The sequence below is a fragment of the Hippopotamus amphibius genome, chromosome 16, assembly GCF_030028045.1.
Source record: "Hippopotamus amphibius kiboko isolate mHipAmp2 chromosome 16, mHipAmp2.hap2, whole genome shotgun sequence".
NCBI classification, from domain to species: domain Eukaryota; kingdom Metazoa; phylum Chordata; class Mammalia; order Artiodactyla; family Hippopotamidae; genus Hippopotamus; species Hippopotamus amphibius.
In genome coordinates this window covers 57,357,766-57,374,570 of record NC_080201.1, presented here as the reverse complement: position 1 = coordinate 57,374,570, position 16,805 = coordinate 57,357,766, and the positions used below count along the sequence as shown (strand labels likewise).

Sequence of the window (16,805 nt, the reverse complement as noted above, 5' to 3'; positions counted from 1 at the left end):
CCAGATATGCGTCCTCGTCCTAAACATGGCCCGTCGTCCTTACATGGGTTTCATCACCCCAGATGCTCCCCCACGTCCAGCTGCGCCTCCCCCCTCGTGCAGCCCCTCCCAGCCGGCTCCAGCCTCCACAATCCCTCCCAGCCCCGCCCGCCGCGGAACCTCCCATCCGGGCTGTCCCACACAGCTGTGCCTCTCCCCTCCCCCAGATGTGCACCCTTCCCGCCCCTCCCCACTCACCTACCCGCCCCGGAGCGGCGTCCACCTCCCACAATGCCCCGCGCTGAGGCCCGGCCCGGCCCTTGCTCCCGGGATGCCCCGCGCGGCCTCCCGCCTCTCTTCCCGCCGTGCCTCGCGCAACAGCTTCCACTGAATCTCCCTTTTCCCGCTGGTCACTCCTCGGACCCGCAGCCACACCCACTCATCCAGAGCAACGGAAGGCTCCGAGCCGCTTCCCAGCGTGCTCTGCGGGAGGGCTCTCCTCGCTTCACCCGCTTTCCTGGCAGTCTCTCCCCCGGGAGACTACAACTCCCAGGGCCCTCCGCGCGCCGGCGTCGCGGGCGTCGCCCGGCCCCGCCCCTCGGCTCGGCCCCGCCCCCGCCCGCCGAAGTCTGCGCGCGAAGCCCGTGGCGCGAATTTGGGACTGCAGTGGAGCGCCGAGCTGTTCCGGGTGTGACGCTCAGGACAGCGGCGCGCAGGCCCGGCGCGAGGCAAGTGGCGCCGGCCGTGCGGGGCTGCAGGGCTGGGGAACGGCGCGCGTGTCGTAAATTCGGGGCTCATGCCTTCGCCGAGTCGGTCGGCTGCAGAGGAGCGGACGTGGAGGACTCTGAGGCGGCCGGGAGCGCGCTGCGGAGGGGAGAGGGCGGGCAGCGGGCCGCTGGAGGGGGTGGGGCGGTGTCCGTCGGAGGTTCAGGGCCAGCTAGGAGGTAGACAAGGGCCGAAACCCCTGGACCGTACGGTATCTGAGGAGAGGCTTGGCGGGGAAGGACTACCTGGAAGGGGCGTGGTTATATACGGATGCGGGGCGGGGAAAGGCTGTGGGTGGGTGGGGCCATCCGGAAGTTGGAAGGGCCGGGGGAGGCGGGCCCACCTGGAAGGGGGTGGGGCTAGGGAAAGTTTAATAGTGGGCGGGGCCGGGGGAAAGGTTGAAGGAGAGGGATCAGCTTTAACGGGGTGATCTCAGGCAGATGGTGGTGGGGCCAGGGGGAAGTCAATGGTAAGATCTAGGTCTAGGTGAAGGCCTTATGAAAGGTCAGAAAGCTTCTAGACGGGGAGAGGTCTGGCCTTGTGTATGCCTGATGAGAGGGCGGAGCCAAGGGAAGGGCAGTGAAGGGGCGGGCTGGACGGCGAGGAGGAGGCCGAGGCCTGGGAAGGGGCGAGGCTTTAGGGGAGGTTTGGGGAGGGGGGTGCCGAGGAGAGGGTAGCTGGAAGATCTGGGCTTATTGTTGCCCAAGGTGGTGGAGGGAGGGCCAGAAGAGCTTGGGGAGAGAAGAGGGAAGGAACTTGAGGCCCTTCAGTGATAGGGAAGCTTCACAGGTCAGGGGGAAGGCACTTGGCAGGAAGAGAGGAGCATTTGGAAAGGAGAGCTGGCATCTGAAAGCTGAGGGGGATCAGTGAGGAGAGACAGCAGAAAATGGAATTAAGGACATCAATCCTTGGCCACCATCCCCATTTCAGCCCCGCTTCGCAGCCTGCGAAGAATGCATGAGGGAAAGGCAGAGAGGAGGCGTTAAGTAAGACCTCCTTCATTTCATCTTATTTTAGGATCCCCTGGGAGCTCGCGGATTTCCCCCTCCATTCCCCGGATTCTGATTCAGTAGTTCTGGGAGTGGCATGGGGATGTTTTAAACGCGAATCCCAGGCGGTTCTCCGAACTGGCACCCTCCGTTTCTAGTATCCACCATTGACCCACAATATGGCCCTGGACAAGACACTTTGCCTCTCCTGTCTCAGCTTCTTGAGTTGTCTTTTGGGAGATGCTGAGCTGTTTTAAACCTCAGAGCAGGAGGGAGAGTAGCATGTTTTACACCTTTAGGGGAAAGGTGTAAAATATTTCACAGAGGTGGGGTGAGGATAGGGGACAGGTCAGGAAACGTGAGCTTTTACTAACTCGAAGAAATGCAGACTTGAGCCTCTGGCCTGTCGTCCTCAAACGGTTCACCCCTAAAGACCCTTTTACATCACCCCTTTCTCCAGGTTTGAAAGATCTTGCTTACAAACCCTAAATTCTTTAGTCATTTTTAAAATTATTTATTTATTTCTGGCTGTGTTGGGTCTTGGTTGCTGCATGTGGGCTTTCTCTAGTTGCTGTGAGCAGGGGCTACTCTTTGTTGCAGTGCTCAGTCTTCTCACTTTGGTGGCTTCTCTTGTTGTGGAGCGTCCGGCTCTAGGCGCAGGGCCTTTGGTAGTTGTGGCTTGTGGGCTCTAGAGCACAAGCTCAGTGGTTGTGGCTCACGGACTTAGTTGCCCTGTGGCATGTGGGGTCTTCCCAGACCAGGGATTGAACCCGTTCCCCTGCATTGGAAGGTGGATTCTTAACCACTGCGCCACCAGGGAGGTCCCAGGAATCAGCAGTTTCTCATGCTGTTGATGGGCCAAGATGAGGAACAAGAAATGACTTCTGGATGTAGCAGCCCAGAGGTCCTCAAGCACCTTGATGAGCAGGGTGGGCCCAGTGATGTGGGAAAACTTGAAGGTTCAAGCTGGGGTGGGAGGAAAGAGACTGGAGATGGTGTCTTGGGACAGTTATTTCTATGACTTCTCTGGAAAGGGGAGCAGAGAAACGGGGCTATAGCTGCAGAAGCATGTGGGGTCAAGAGAGGGGGGTTTTGTTTTTTGTTTTTTATTTAAATGGAGAAGTCACAAATTTGCAAACTGATAGGGACGGTCTAGTTGATGATGCAGGAGAGGAAGGAGAGGTTTGCTGGAGCATGGGGTTTGAGGAGGTGAGAGGGCATGAGATCTGGTGCGCAGGTCGAGGGACTGGCCTTAAATGAGAGCACAGCTGAGTGGTCGCGGTACTGACAGCTGGGAGTCAGAGGGCCTGCCTGCAGGCGCAGTTGTGGACAGAGATAAAGTGGTGGGAATTTATGTTTCTCACGATGGCTTCCATTTCCTCAGCCGAGGAAGGGGGTGGGGGCGATGTTGGCAGCTGGAGAAGCCAGCGTGAAGGACGGTCTGGGACAGCAGGAGAGTTGAATGGTCTGGGGAAATGGAGAGGCTTGGGCTGCAGCCCCAAGGACCCGTGGGGACCAGTCCCGCTCTGCTCCACGGGTTCAGGCACGGAGTAGATGGAGAGTTAGCTGGAATCAGCAGCTTAGGGGTTTTGCCCGGTGAGACGGAGGGCGAGAGGCAGGAACAAGAGAGTGATGAAAGACGTTAATGTTGCACTGGAATCTACGCGAGTCAAGGCAGGAAGGGAAGACGTGATGGGGAAGGACAGTGAAAAGAGGGAGGACGGACTGGTTTGTGGACTTAGGGAAGGGCTGGGAATTTTTGGAGTTGGGTTCCTGGAGGAAGTTGGCTGGCGACTTAGAGGTGGTGGTGGAGAATAGGCTGTTTGAAATCGAGGTGTTAATCAGCATATAAGTGGTATTTAATGCCAGGGCCCTAAGCCCCAAGAGCTTTGAATCAAGAGATTGGATTTTAGACGAGTTCGTTAATGAGTTTGTTCATTCCTTCCTTCATTTTTTCCAGTCTCCTCTGGTCTGTCCTTTGCTGGAGCGAAGGATAAAATGTGAGTCCTATCACATCCTTATGTACCTTGCACATCTTGGAGAGTGTGGGGTCCGGGAGCTTTTTCAAGACCGAGACTAGGTTTCCTTTCCTGTTTGTCCCCGAAACCAAAAGTCTTGGGAGCCCTGCAGTGAATTCTGCCCCAGGCTCTGTTCTTCCTTGTGTGGAAGTGAATCCAGGGGCTTCCTGACTGATTGGGAAAAACTGATCTCGACTTTTACAAATAATTCACGTCCAGGATAGAACTTTCTAAAGTGAGGGACTTGTACCAATACTTGAGTTTTTTGAGGGGGAAAGGGACTGGGTTATTCACTACCTTGATTTTCACAAATTCCGAGCTTTGTGCTGTATATGCAAATTATATTTTTATTCCCAATTTTAGGTTACTTTTTCATCTTTGACTCATAAAAATTTTCAGACTTACAGAAAAATAGAGCAACTAGGATAACATGCCACCACCTTGATTTAAAGCTGTTAACATTTTGCTGTGTTTGCACCGTCTAATTTTCTGAATGAAAGAATGTAATGTTTACTGTAGAAGTTTCACACACAGAAGTAGAGTGAGTAATGTAACGAAACCCTGTGTACCCATTACCCAGGCCCAGGAATTATCAAAATATGTCCATTCTTATTTCATTTATATGCTCCTTAATTCCCCCTCAAAAAAATCCCCTGAATTATTTTAAAGCAAACTTAAGGCATTTGCTGAAATATTTGAAGTACTTTACAGACATCATAACATTTTATCCCTATTTATTTCAGCATATTTCTTTTAAGCAGTAAAGGCTTTTTCTGATTTGTGTTTCACACATAAAAAAATTAACAGAATTACTTAAGGAAACCAGGTGGTGTATGGGTATGACATTAAATAACAGTAACGTTCATAAGGAGAAAGTTAATCCCTTTACATTCTCTTTCAGTTTGTCTTAAAGAGAAAAGCTCAGTTTGGTGCCAAGTGTCTTTCACAGCCCTCTCTAGCACTTGGCTAATTACCCCTTTGAACAAAAAGAAGGCTGCGGGCCTGGGCTCAGAGCCTCCAGCAGCCAATGCTTTTAACTAGAACCTAACCAACTGGTTTTGTTCTTTCTATTTTTGCGGCCGTCTCCTCTCTCTGACAAGCGATGCTGTTGTTCTGTCTGTGGAAGTGAAAGAAACGGGGGCGCAGGCTGCCTAGGATCTAGAGCCGGGTTGTCTGAATTTGGACCCCACTTTTGCCACTTACGAGCTCTGTGATTCAGGACAAGCGATTTAACCTTTCTGTGCCTCGCTTTTCTCATCGGTGAAATGGGGATAACAATTGAAAACGCTTGAGTGGGTGGTTGGGAGGATGGTACCGCATTATCACTGGTACAGCTGTAATCTCAACAGCCCTCAGATCTAGGGGCTGCCTCCATCTCCCTCGATCCCAATACGGAGGGGCTCCTTCCTTCCTCACCTGCAGAATATTAGTGGTTAAGGACATGGACTCTTCAGCCAGACACCTGACTTTGGATCCTGGCTCTGCAGCCCATTAGGCTGTGTGACCTTGAGCAGGTTACCCGACTTCTCTGTGTTTCTGTTGCCCCATTTGTAAAATCAGGACAGTGATGAATTGTAATAGCTTTTGCATGAATTAATTCATATGAGGACTTGGAATAGTGCCTGCCACCCAATAAGCTCCCAGTTAATAAAAATTCTTTTCACAGAAAAAAATAATTCAGTGAAAAAAAATCAGGTTTTATGTAGATGTGGTGGAAACTGCCAAGGTGGTGTGAAGAATGTCTGAAGGTTGGGAAATACTTTTTGGAGGAGATGGGAGTGAACCATGGCTCCAGGGCCCCATGTCTGATTTGAAAGTTAAACTCCGAATGTAATCCGGGGAACACGGGGTGGAGGCAGGAAGTGTGATGAGAGAAATACCAATTAACCACCACGAGAGGCCAGGAAAGTGAGCGGCTCTTACAGCTGGTGCCCACAGGAGGCTTCCTGGCCATCCATCAGCTCCGAGCTGGGCCGAAGGGGCCTGGCCCTGTTACTGAGTCCAAGCTCGCTCTGCTCGCTGCATGACAGGCCAGTGAATCGGAGACGAGGTGTTGAGGCAAGGATTACGACTTTATTTGGTAATCCAGCAGACCGAGAAGATGGCAGACTAAGAGTCTCCTAAAAACCATTTTATCGGGGTCTGGATGCCAGTTTGTTTTATAGAATCAGAGAGGGAGAGGCTGTGAGGGAGTAAAGTGAAAGGGCCATCAGTCTTGCAAAAGATCTCAGAGAATGACCAGCCTCTGTGAGGAGATATGTTAATTTCAGCCATTCCCACAGGTGGGCAGGGCAGAGTGTCTGCCTGTGCGCTGGACAGAGGCATTTTAGTTTAACATTCAGGCAGAGGGGCAGTGTTCCCTGAGGCAGGCCACCATGTATGATCGTAATAACAAAAGCAGCAAAAAGCAAAGATTAAAGTCAAAGAAACATCTAACATGGAGTCTGATTCAGCTCTTCCCGGTTACAGCCCTTAGGGGTGGGGCAAGGCCTCTCCAGAGGGAAGAGCCTAGAGGAAGGAGGTGAGGGCTGGGGAAAAGAATTAGAAAACTTACCTGGGGCCCAGATACACTATTTCTTTTACAAAACTGAACTGGTAATAAATGTGTGTGTTCAAAGTCAAATCAGGACAGAGGTACACAGTGACACCTCTGGCTCACACTTTTCTGCCTCCAGCCCCTTCTGTTGGTTTCTTGGTTATCTTTCCAGAGTCTCTATTTGGCAAATGTGAGCAGTACTTAACGGACACATATGTTCTTATTTCCCCTGTCTTACAAAATCAACAGCCAATTACACCCACTGTTCTGCCTCCTCTATTACTTATCATTATTAGTTAAAATGTTACTAGATCTAGGCCTTCTTTCCATAGCAGTAATAGTGCCTTCATTCTGTTTTGTTTTTTTACTTTTTATTTTGAAATAAATAAAACTAGAGACTCGCAGAAAGTTGTAAAAAATAGTACACCTATCTTCCCCCAGTGGTGACATCTCATATTATGGTAATCCAGTATTAAAAGCAGGAAATTAGCCTTGGACAGTACTGTTAGCTGGATTATAGCCCTTGTTCAGTTTTTACATGTGCTCCTGTGTGTGTGTGTCTGTCTGTCTGTCTGTCTGTGTCTATGCAGTTTGATCCTCTGCAGAGATCTGTGGACCCACCACCACAACTGAGATGCAGAGCAGTTCCATCTCCAGAAGAGCTCTGTGCTGTCCCTTCATAGCCCCCAGCCCCTGGTTCATCTCTTGTCATCTAAATAGAATCATCCAGTATGCACAGGATACACCCTTTTGAGATAGGCCCCCCCCCCCTCAACGAGGGTCTACTCAATAGCTGATTTATTTAGACCCGCGGCTATGATTTGATGCACTGCTACATCTCACAGTCATTTAAGGATATTATATAATCACCTAAAAACAGTTTTTCACTAACCTAAAAACTTAGCTGAAAAAAAAGCCAACTGAACAAAACGTGCCGGCCTTCAGTATGGCTTTGTATTAGACAAAAAGCAGTCTCCACACGGTAAAGGAAGCGTCTCATTCCCTGACTTGGAACTCTTTTCCTTCACTAATAAATCTCACCAGCAAATCATTTTGGTCCATAAAAATGGGAGTTTCTTCTTGATGGGGAAACTCATGTTTCTGATTTTGTGGGTTTTTTGTTTTTTGTTTCTTTCTGAAAAGAGGTGTCGACACAAATAATCAAGAAATGATCTATAATAGGAATAGAAAAAAAGAGTTTTATACGAGTCAAATGAAGGACTATAGCCCGGGAGACAGCCTTTCAATTCTGAGGAACTGCTCCAGAGAAGCATGGTTTTCAGCACAGTTTTTTTGTTTGTTTGTTATAAATTTATTTATTTATTTACTTATTGGCCACATTGGGTCTTTGTTGCTGCGTGTGGGCTTTCTCCAGTTGCAGCGAGCTTTCTCTGGTTGTGGAGCACGGGCTCTAGGCGCACGGGCTTCAGTAGTTGTGGCACGTGGGCTCAATAGTTGTGGCTTAGGCTTTAGAGCACAGGCTCAGTAGTTGTGGTGCACGGGCTTAGTTGCTCCTTCGCCTGTGGGATCTTCCTGGATCAGGGCTCAAACCTGTGTCCCCCACATCGGCAGGCGGATTCTTAACCACTGTGCCACCAGGGAAGTCCCTCAGCACAGTTATATATCTTGTTAGAACAAAAAATGTACATCACACACAACCGAGGGTACATTCCTTCAAGATTTCAAAAAAAAAAAAACAGATTGGCACAGACACAGCAAGTCAGTATGGCCTTGGCACCTGAGAAGGGAACCTTGTCTTTGAAGGGCTCCTAGCCCAGGTGTCACAGGAAGGGAGCATTTATCCCTGTCTTCAGAGTGGATGTTCTTTATTTCTGGCAAATGCATTCTCCTCTTGAGTTGGTTAAAGCAGCTGTACACTGTATGTGTGACAGGCCATAACTTAGCATAAAGTTCAAGCCAAGTGGTGTAGATTTCAGGGCGATTTCCCCAAACCTCAATACCTGAAAGTTGCTGGCATCTGAAATTTCTTATGTGTGTTGGTCTCTGCACAATCGGTATCCTCACCAAGGGTTTGGATGTCTATTTCAGGAACTGCTGATCGGAGGAGAGGAGGAGGAGAGCAGAGGGGAGGATTCTGACGCCATCATGCAGCAAAGTATCATGTGAGTACCCCCACCCCCACCCCGCCTGCCCCCCAGCTTACATCCTACAAGTTCTCTGCTCCTCTCTGTAACTCTGCGCCTTATCTTAGAAGTCGGGCTAGTCTTCACATAGGGATTTCCAGGAGTTGACCAGTACGGAAAGTGGGGAGGGGGATCGGAAAAATGGGTAGTGCGGTAGCCGAAATTTTTAGTTGCAAGGTTCAGAGACCTCCAGGGAACATCAGACATTTTTTGGTTGTCACCCCTTGCGGGTAGAGGGAGTTTCCAATTAGCATCTAGTGGATAAACGCCAGGCGGGCTTCTACACATCCTACAGTGCCCAGATAGCCTCCCCCAACAAAGAGTGAAATGCCAGTAATGCGAGGTTGAGAAACCCAGTACTTAGTCAAGCTGGCTTCAGGAAAAACAGAAGAGGAATTCCTTGGCTCGTGTAGTGAAACCTGGAGTTAATAGTCAGGTCCAGTTGTCCGAAGTTTGTCACTGGAAATGTGTCTCCATCATTCAGCTCTGCTTTCTTGGATGTTGTATCACACTGTCAGGCTCTCTTCCTCAGGCTTGTGGCACCCTAGAGTCAGCAATCCCAGTGGAAAGAGGTGGTCTCTCTCCCAGTTGTGACAACATTAACTAGAGTTAAGTTTCATTGGCCCACCTTGGGCTGCATGCCAGTCCCTGAACCAGCCAGTGTAATAGCCCCGGGGATGCAGGGCCTTGAGTGGCCAGGCCTGAGGCATGTGCCCTGGGTGAAAGGGCAGCCCCATGTAAACCATAGGGACTGAGAGAATGTGGGAGAAGGGGCATCCCAAGAGGAACATGGAGGGCTATTCCCAGAAGGAGGGGGTGGATTCTAGACAGACGCAGACCTGGATGTCACCCCAGAGACCTGGGAGTTGGTGGCTTACACAGATCCCAGGTCGAGTCTTTGTCAGGTGATGAGAACGCTGGGACAGTCTCGCCTGGCTTGATAGCACTTTTGATTGCTTTCTGTCACCTTGTTTTATTTTATTTTACTCTTTTTATTTTTTGGCCATGCTGTGTGGCATGTGGGATCTTAGTTCCCTGACCAGGGATCGAACCCATGCCCCCGGCATCGGCAGCATGGCGTCTTAACCATGGGACCACCGGGGAAGTCCCTATTATATTTTTTAAAGATTAAGGAAACTTTTAATTTTGGAATTATTTTAGACATACTGAGAAACTGTAAATATAGTACAGAGAGTCCCCGTATACCTGTCACCCGGTTTCCATTGTTGACACGTTACATTACTGTGGTCCGTTGGTCACAATAAAGAACCAACAGCGACACATTCCTGTTAACTAAGCTCCAGACCTCCATTTGCATCTCACCAGTTTATCTGTTAGCATCCTTTTCTGTTCCAGAATCCTGTTCGGAGCCACGCTGCATTTAGTTGTCATGCCTCCTCAGTCTCCTCTGGGTGACAGTTTCCAGGCTTTCTTTGTCATGACACCTGTAGCCTGTCCCCCAGTCTGGTGTGTCTGATACTCTCATAATTAGCCTGGGGTTATGGGCACTGAGGTGAAGCGCCCTCTCTTCGCCTCGTATTGGGAATACATGACATCCCCAAGACATCATAGGAGATGCTAACCTTCCTCACTTGGCTGGACCTCTCCACTGTCAAGCGCCTGTTTTCCCTTACCAGTACCCTGCTCTCTGGGAGCAAGCCACTCAGTCTAGCCAGTCTCAGGTAGAGGGGAGGGTACCTTTATCTTTTTCAGAGCACATCACACCTCCGGACATTTTATATTTACCACTTGCTTAATGTCTGCCTCTTCCACCAGCGTGTCAGTTCCTCCAGGGCAGGGGCTCTATGTATCTGGGTCCTTGCCTGGCCCCTAGGTTCCCAGGACAGGCCCTGGTACGTAGTAAGTGCATTGTTAATACTTGTGGAATGGAAATTGGGATGTGTCCTCTCTCTCAGGTGAGAGGCGAGTTGGGGCAGAAAAATAAGCAGAGCATTGCCTCCTCCGTCCAAGCCTCAGTTTCCTTATTGGTCTAGGGTGTTGTTTGAAGTCTTCTGCTGCGTCCTAGGATGGGGATGGGTGTCAGAAGCTGTGGAACGTGGCGTGTGTTAGAGGGGATATTAGTACTGTTATCATTCTCTTCCCCCCCGCCCCCCCTTCTGCTCTTCTAGGTCATTTTTTCAGCCCAAGAAGGAGGGCAAAGTGAAGAAGCCAGAGAAGGAGACATCCAACAGCGCCAGAGAAGCAGAGTCCCCTCCAAAGTACGTTCCAGGGCTGGGATGTGGCGAAGCTGTTCCTTTATCAGTCAGGGCTCTCTTGGCTGCAAGCATTATAAAACCTGCTCAGAATATCTCAGGGCCCCACAGGGAAATTGTTGACTCTGGTAACTGGGAAGGCCAAAGGTGGGGGCAGCTTTCAGGCACAGCTGGATCCAGGGCCTCAGAGTTGTCTTCAGGGCTCTGTCCCAGTGCCTTGACTTCATTCTGGAGCAGCCTTTCTCCATGAGGCAGAGAACCTGCCCCTGGCTGCATCTAAATAGAAGAGAAAAATGTTCTCTCCTTCAGCATCCTTGTCGCAGTTTCTCGGGAAGACCCTGCCCCTGGACCAGCTTTTCAGAGCGTGTACTCGGGGTAGATTTAGCTCACATCCCCAGTTTGGAAGCCTGGGCCAGTAACTTCACTTGCTGTGCCCCAGTTTCCGCACGGGTAGCAGGGCATCATGGTCTATACATCAGGCTCTCCACATGTTAGATGTGTTAACATACTTACAACCTATAGAACAATGCCTGGTTCATAAAAGATGCTAAGCAGTAAGAATTAGGTCATAACTTATCAACACTCTTGACCTTTAGATCCACCCCTTTTGTGTTTACATCGCTATATATACACACTTATTGTACGTGGTTTTCTTTTCTGTGACATATTTCAGTTTCTTGAAAAATCAGGACCCTGCTGTGTATATTGTTCCTCCACTTGCTTTCTTCAGCCACAGTGCGACTTCGAGATTTTTCCTGCTCTTGCACACGGAGGATCCCCGGATCCCTTTTACCTTCTGCCTCGTGTTCTGTTTTGCGGGTGCCGGAGAAACTGTTTAACATTCCCTGCCAATGGATGTGTAGCTTCTTTCCACTTTTTGGCCGAAACAATCCATGCTGCAGTTGAGTCTATGTGTGTGACTCCCTGGGCACACGTGCAGATTTTTTTTCTAGCATAGATACCCACATGGGGAATTACACGTGGTAAATTGTTAATACGGCAACTCAGAAGTAGGTAAATAAAAATTTGAAGTGCTTCCAGTGTCCACTCCCCAGAAAAACTTAACCAGTTTGGAGGTGTATCCGTCCATACCTTTTTTCTACTCACATAAGCATACAGGCGCCTAACACTGTCAGTTATGGAAAACACAGTAGGTGCTCAATAGCCATTTGTGGAATGAATAAGTATTTCCCACGCTTATATATTGCATGGCAGGGACTCGCGTTTTGGTCACTGTTACATCTCAAGTAGCTGGCACGTGCCTGACATATAACAGATAATACTATACACCTTTTAATTTATTTTTAAATAGGAAAAGCGGGATTATTTTGTATGCAAATTGTAGGCACATATGGGCAAACATGCATGTGTCTTTTATATTCGGGGAATCATCCTGTATACATTCATTTAGTCAACAAATACCTACTGAGAATCTATGTGCCAGGCACTGTTCTAGACCCTGTGAGCAGTGAATAAAATCAACAGCAACTCCTCTCGTAGATTTGACAGACTCCGTTCTCTCCCCACAAAAAAATGGCTCAGAGCCACGCGCTTCATCTAAACCCATTTTATTCTCTTTGATGAGATTCCATGATGTGAGCATATCCTCATTGACCTCAGTAGGGAGTTGTTTGTGTACATCTTGGTCTCTGTGCAGACCGCGAGCTCTGTGAGTGCAGAAACTGGTGGGAAATCAGCCGTCTCCTCAGCCACTTAGGTGACCCCCATCGGCGTGCGTATCATGCTGTGTTTTGACGGTCGTGTCTGTGTTCCTCACCAGACTGGGAGTTCCTCACAGCCAGTGTCGGGGGAGTCGTTGGCTGCTTTACCACTTTACCAGTAACCGAAGTGGTAAACTTGGTTAAAGTTAAAATTGCCTTTTTCTCACTTGAAAGATTCTGAGCTATTTAAATAATTTGGGGCAGGTAGGTGACTCTGTGCCACTAGATGGTCCTGGGACCCAGGTTCTTTCTCTTCCTCCCTCTCTGCTCTGTCCTGCCCTCATCTGCACTACCAAAGCGGGTCAGCAAGTCAAAGTTCTAGGGGTAAGAGATCAGTGAGGACTAGCCGGCAGGAGCAGGTTGCATTCGTCAGTCATAACACTTACATCCTATTGGTCAGAACTCATCACGTGGCCATCCCTGGCTGCAGGGGAGGCTGGGAAGTGTAGTCCTTACCTTGGGGACTCAGGGGCTTATATGACTGACTAAAAGAAGGAGGGTCTCCAGAGGGATGTTGGAGGCCAGTCTCTGCCCTCAGTAGGGACTGCACGTGCTCCTCAGCATCGCGCATCACTGGGTGAGCACATGGGAGGCCTATGGAGAGGTGGGATGGGTGGATGGGTGATTAAGAGTAGATGCTGAGGAGGCCCCAAGAAAATGTTCATTGACTGCTTGAAAGGCAGGGAAGGGAATGAAGCACGATGAAGGGGCTGGGGAACTTGGGGTGTGGCGTCCCCACTCTGCCTGCTGGAAAACCCTCCATTTCCTTCCCTTCCAGGGTGGCGCTGAAGGAGCGGAACAGAGTGGTGTCCGAGGACGACTCTCCAGTGAAGAGGCCGGGGAGGAAGGCGGCCCGGGTCCTGGGCAGCGAAGGGGAGGAGGAGGAGGAGGAGGAAGCCCCCACGTCCCCCAAAAGCCAGGTAGGGCCCCAGCAGCCTGCCCGCATTTACCGGAAGAAACCGGCATTCCCACTGGCCTTTGGAGCTGGGCACAGCAGCTGCTCAGAATTCCGGAGCTAATGCCCCAGGGGGTGGAGGCGTTGAGTGGTTGTGCCTGGTTTAGGTGCCCCTAACCTTGCCTCTGCCCTGGGGCTGGGCTCAGCTGCTTGCCCTGGTGATGCCTCGGCAGCCTCAGCTGGAACGGGCAGCTCCCAATAGCCTCCACCTCACAGGGTGGCCGCGAAGGTGCAGTGAGTGCGTTCACATGAGAAGAACGCCTGCTGCAGAGGAAGGGCTCGGAAGTCTGTCCAGTCTCTCCTGTTGGCAGAGGGCTTTCCATCTTCTCCACGTGCCTCGGCTCACTTGCTCCTCTTGTTTAAGACCTTCATGCCCGTTGGCTGCTCTGAGGATAATGTCCGAAGTGCAGCACTTCTCAGTCTGTTGACAGTGAAGTGATATCCTGTCTCCCTGCTGCTCAAACTCCCTGGTGTTGCTGGTCCTTACGGAGCCTCCAAGGCCCCTCAGGAGCCACTTCTTCCTTGTCATTGGCTTCTTTTCCCTGGCTCACTCTGCCCCAGGGGGCCTCTGTACTGTTGCTTGCCATCCCTAGATGCCCTTGTCCAAGTGAATGCCCACACTCAGTCAGTGCGAAGAGCAGGGCACTCTACTTGCTTTTAGGTGAATGTTATTTGAACCAAGGGATCTATATAGCATTTCCCCTGACGTTGCATTGTGTAGCCCTGGGGCTTCTGACCATACCTAACTGCAGGAGAGGCTGGGAAGTGTAGTTCTCAGGCTCCTGACCATACCTAGCTGCAAGGGATCCGGGGAAGTGTAGTTTTTAATTGGGCCATATCATGCCTAGTTAAAAATCAAGGATTCTGTTACTTTAGAAAAAAAAGAATTGTTATTGGGGTCCATGATAGGGACAGTCTGGGACCATGAAACTATGCAGGAGGGTGGAGTGATAGCCCAGGTAAGAGGGGATGAGGGGACAAGGACTAAGCGGGGCTCAGTCCCTCTGTACTCAAGCGTTTGGAAAATGACATAGCTTGATGCTCCCTCCTTCCTCCTCTCACTCAGGAATTGTTCATTTTCTCCCCTTCCAGAAGCCTGCTCCAGACTCTCCACAAGTCTCCCCTTCCAGTCCTGTCACACTGCCTGAGAGCAGCCCTTCCCTCTCCAGCACGTCTCCAAAGGTCACCTCCCCATCGGGGATCCCGAAGCGTCGCACAGGTGAGGACCCCCTGGCCCCACCCTTTATCTGTTGCCTGTCTTTGTCCACACTGGGATTTCTGCGTCATTCGGCCATCCTCATGACAGCTCTAATCTTAGTGTTGTGGTTATAAGAGCACGGCTCTACCATCCACTGGCTGTGTGACCTTGGGCAGGTGACTTCCCTTCTCTGGGCTTTATTTGTAAATCTGATGATAAGAATTATAGTACCTTCCGCCTAGAGATGTTGGGAGGATTAAAAGTGAATATGTGTAAGTGCTTGAAACTGGGCACAGCCCGTAGTAAGGGCTCAGTAAGTGTCAGTTATTGTCACTATGATGTGTGCAGTGCTGGAGGCCGCACAGCTCACTGTGGGAGCCCAGGGGAGGAGCCATTGACTCAAGGGAGACTTCTAGAAGAGAGCTTAACCAAGCTGAGCCCTGAAGGACAGAAGAGGAGTGAGCAGGGACCGAGGAGGGGGAGAGGGTCCTTGGCAGGGGGAGTGTGAGTAGAGAAGGCCTTCAGGGCACTAATGGCTCCATGTGTTGGTGCTCAGATCGTGGCTTTGGCTGAGCGACGAGACTAGAGAAGGACAGTCTGTGGCAAGCCTGTCTGAGGAGTGGCGCCTCTGTCCCCAGGGGGTTTGGGAAGATATTGTACAGGGGAGGGACAGGGAGAGACCCCCCACATGACGCAGGGTGATGTGGCCTGCTGAGATCCTGAACCATGGGGACTTGAGGGACTGAATTTTTTTTTCAAGTTTTTATTGGAGTATAGTTGATTTACCATGTTAGTTTCTGTTGTACAGCAAAATGAATCAGTTATACATATATCCACTCTTTTTTAGATTCTTTTCCTGTATAGGTCATTACAGAGTATTGAGTAGAGTTCCCTGTGCTATATAGTAGAGGGACAGAATTTTTAATGCTATTTTAATTCAATTTAAATTGGAAAGCTGATGCTGGTTTCAATTATTGAAACCTTGCAATACTTTGATCAACTCGGCTTTGTGGATCCACTTTCTCAACGGTAAATTCTACAAAATCTAAACACAGGTCAGGTATTTCTGATGAAAATTTAGTGCCCAATCAAGGTGTGCTTGTAAGCTCATAGGATTTTGAAGACTTACCGTAGAAAAAACAACGTTACTAATCTTTCAATATTCAAAACCTGTTGGAATCATCATATTTTGGATCAGGTTAAGTAAACTATGTTATTGAAACTAAGTTCGCCTGGTTCTTTTTCCGTTTCTCAGTGTGGCCACTAGAACGTTTAGGCTGACGTGCATGGCTCACTGTGTGTTTCCATTGATGGTGCTGGTATGAGGAGTACTAGGGGTGACGCTGGGCACCGGAGGAGCTCCGGATTGAGGCGGCCCAGGGGAGGTGCCGTCTGGCCTGAGTCTTGGAAGATGGGTTAGTGTTGGCTCTGTCGAGAAAGGGTGGCAGGGAAGTGTTGCCACCAAGAACAGCAGACGCCTTGAGGTGGGAACAGCACAGCACGTGGGGGAATCCCATACACTTCCGTGTCTCTGGAGATTAAGATGCGATTTGGGGAGCAAGGCGGGTTTGAGGATAGTGTGTGGCGAGTGGTGAGGCAGGGAGGATGTTGGGTGTTGGCTTCCAAGGTTAAGGAACCTGCTCAGGGTCAGCCACACAGCCAGGAAGCAGCAGAGCCTGAAGTCCAAGGAAGGGCAGGGGCCCAGAGCCTTCTCAGGGCCTCATCGTCACGGGGTCTGAGCCCTGGGGCGGGGCAGGCGGGCCAGTGAGGAGGCCACACTGAGCCCTTTGCCTCCCCAGCCCGGAAGCAGCTTCCCAAACGGACATTTCAGGATGTCCTGGAAGAGCAGGACGAGGACAAGGAAAGAGAACCCAAGAGGAAGAAGGAGGAGGAAGAAGGTGAGGCCCTGGTTGGCGTGGGTGGGGGGACGGACTCTGTGTGTGTGTGTATGTGTGTGTGTAATCTGGAAGGGTAGGGCCCTGTCTGAGAGGACAAGGTGTGAGGACCCCACTGATTTGACGCCTCTGTCCAAGAATTGATGTGTGTCCATCAGAATCCCACACCCCCACCAGCGAATTTTGTCATGAAAGCATTCTGGAATACATTCATTTGACCATGTTAATTCAGTATGAATTTATATAGTTTCCCATTTTTCTCTTCTGTTTTTATGTTTCTTGTATGGAAAATATTTTCTTCTAAATGATTCTTTTTTATTGTAAATCTTACCAGAAAGCAGAGAGGGTCACAAACTTCTAGGGCCCATAGTGTCTTAGTAACTTTTTCATGG

General features: G+C 50.1%; 1 protein-coding gene across 7 annotated transcripts in view; it reads left to right on the top strand.

The window, feature by feature from the left end:
* The first annotated feature begins 601 nt into the window (after window positions 1-601).
* The window catches only part of LIG1 (DNA ligase 1), a 35,764-nt gene continuing 19,560 nt past the window's right edge, over window positions 602-16,805 (top strand). For 2 of the 7 annotated variants that reach the window (XM_057711939.1, XM_057711944.1), the window contains exons 1-6: window positions 602-707; window positions 8,337-8,410; window positions 10,561-10,650; window positions 13,144-13,285; window positions 14,413-14,539; window positions 16,318-16,416. In XM_057711939.1, the coding sequence (XP_057567922.1) occupies window positions 8,394-8,410; window positions 10,561-10,650; window positions 13,144-13,285; window positions 14,413-14,539; window positions 16,318-16,416 (475 nt within the window). In that variant the 5' untranslated portion in view covers window positions 602-707; window positions 8,337-8,393. Of the gene's footprint in view, window positions 708-1,454; window positions 1,534-1,557; window positions 1,731-3,714; window positions 3,734-8,336; window positions 8,411-10,560; window positions 10,651-13,143; window positions 13,286-14,412; window positions 14,540-16,317; window positions 16,417-16,805 lie in introns of those variants that run through there. The other 5 variants (XM_057711945.1, XM_057711946.1, XM_057711940.1 and 2 more) reach the window with 4 other exon arrangements.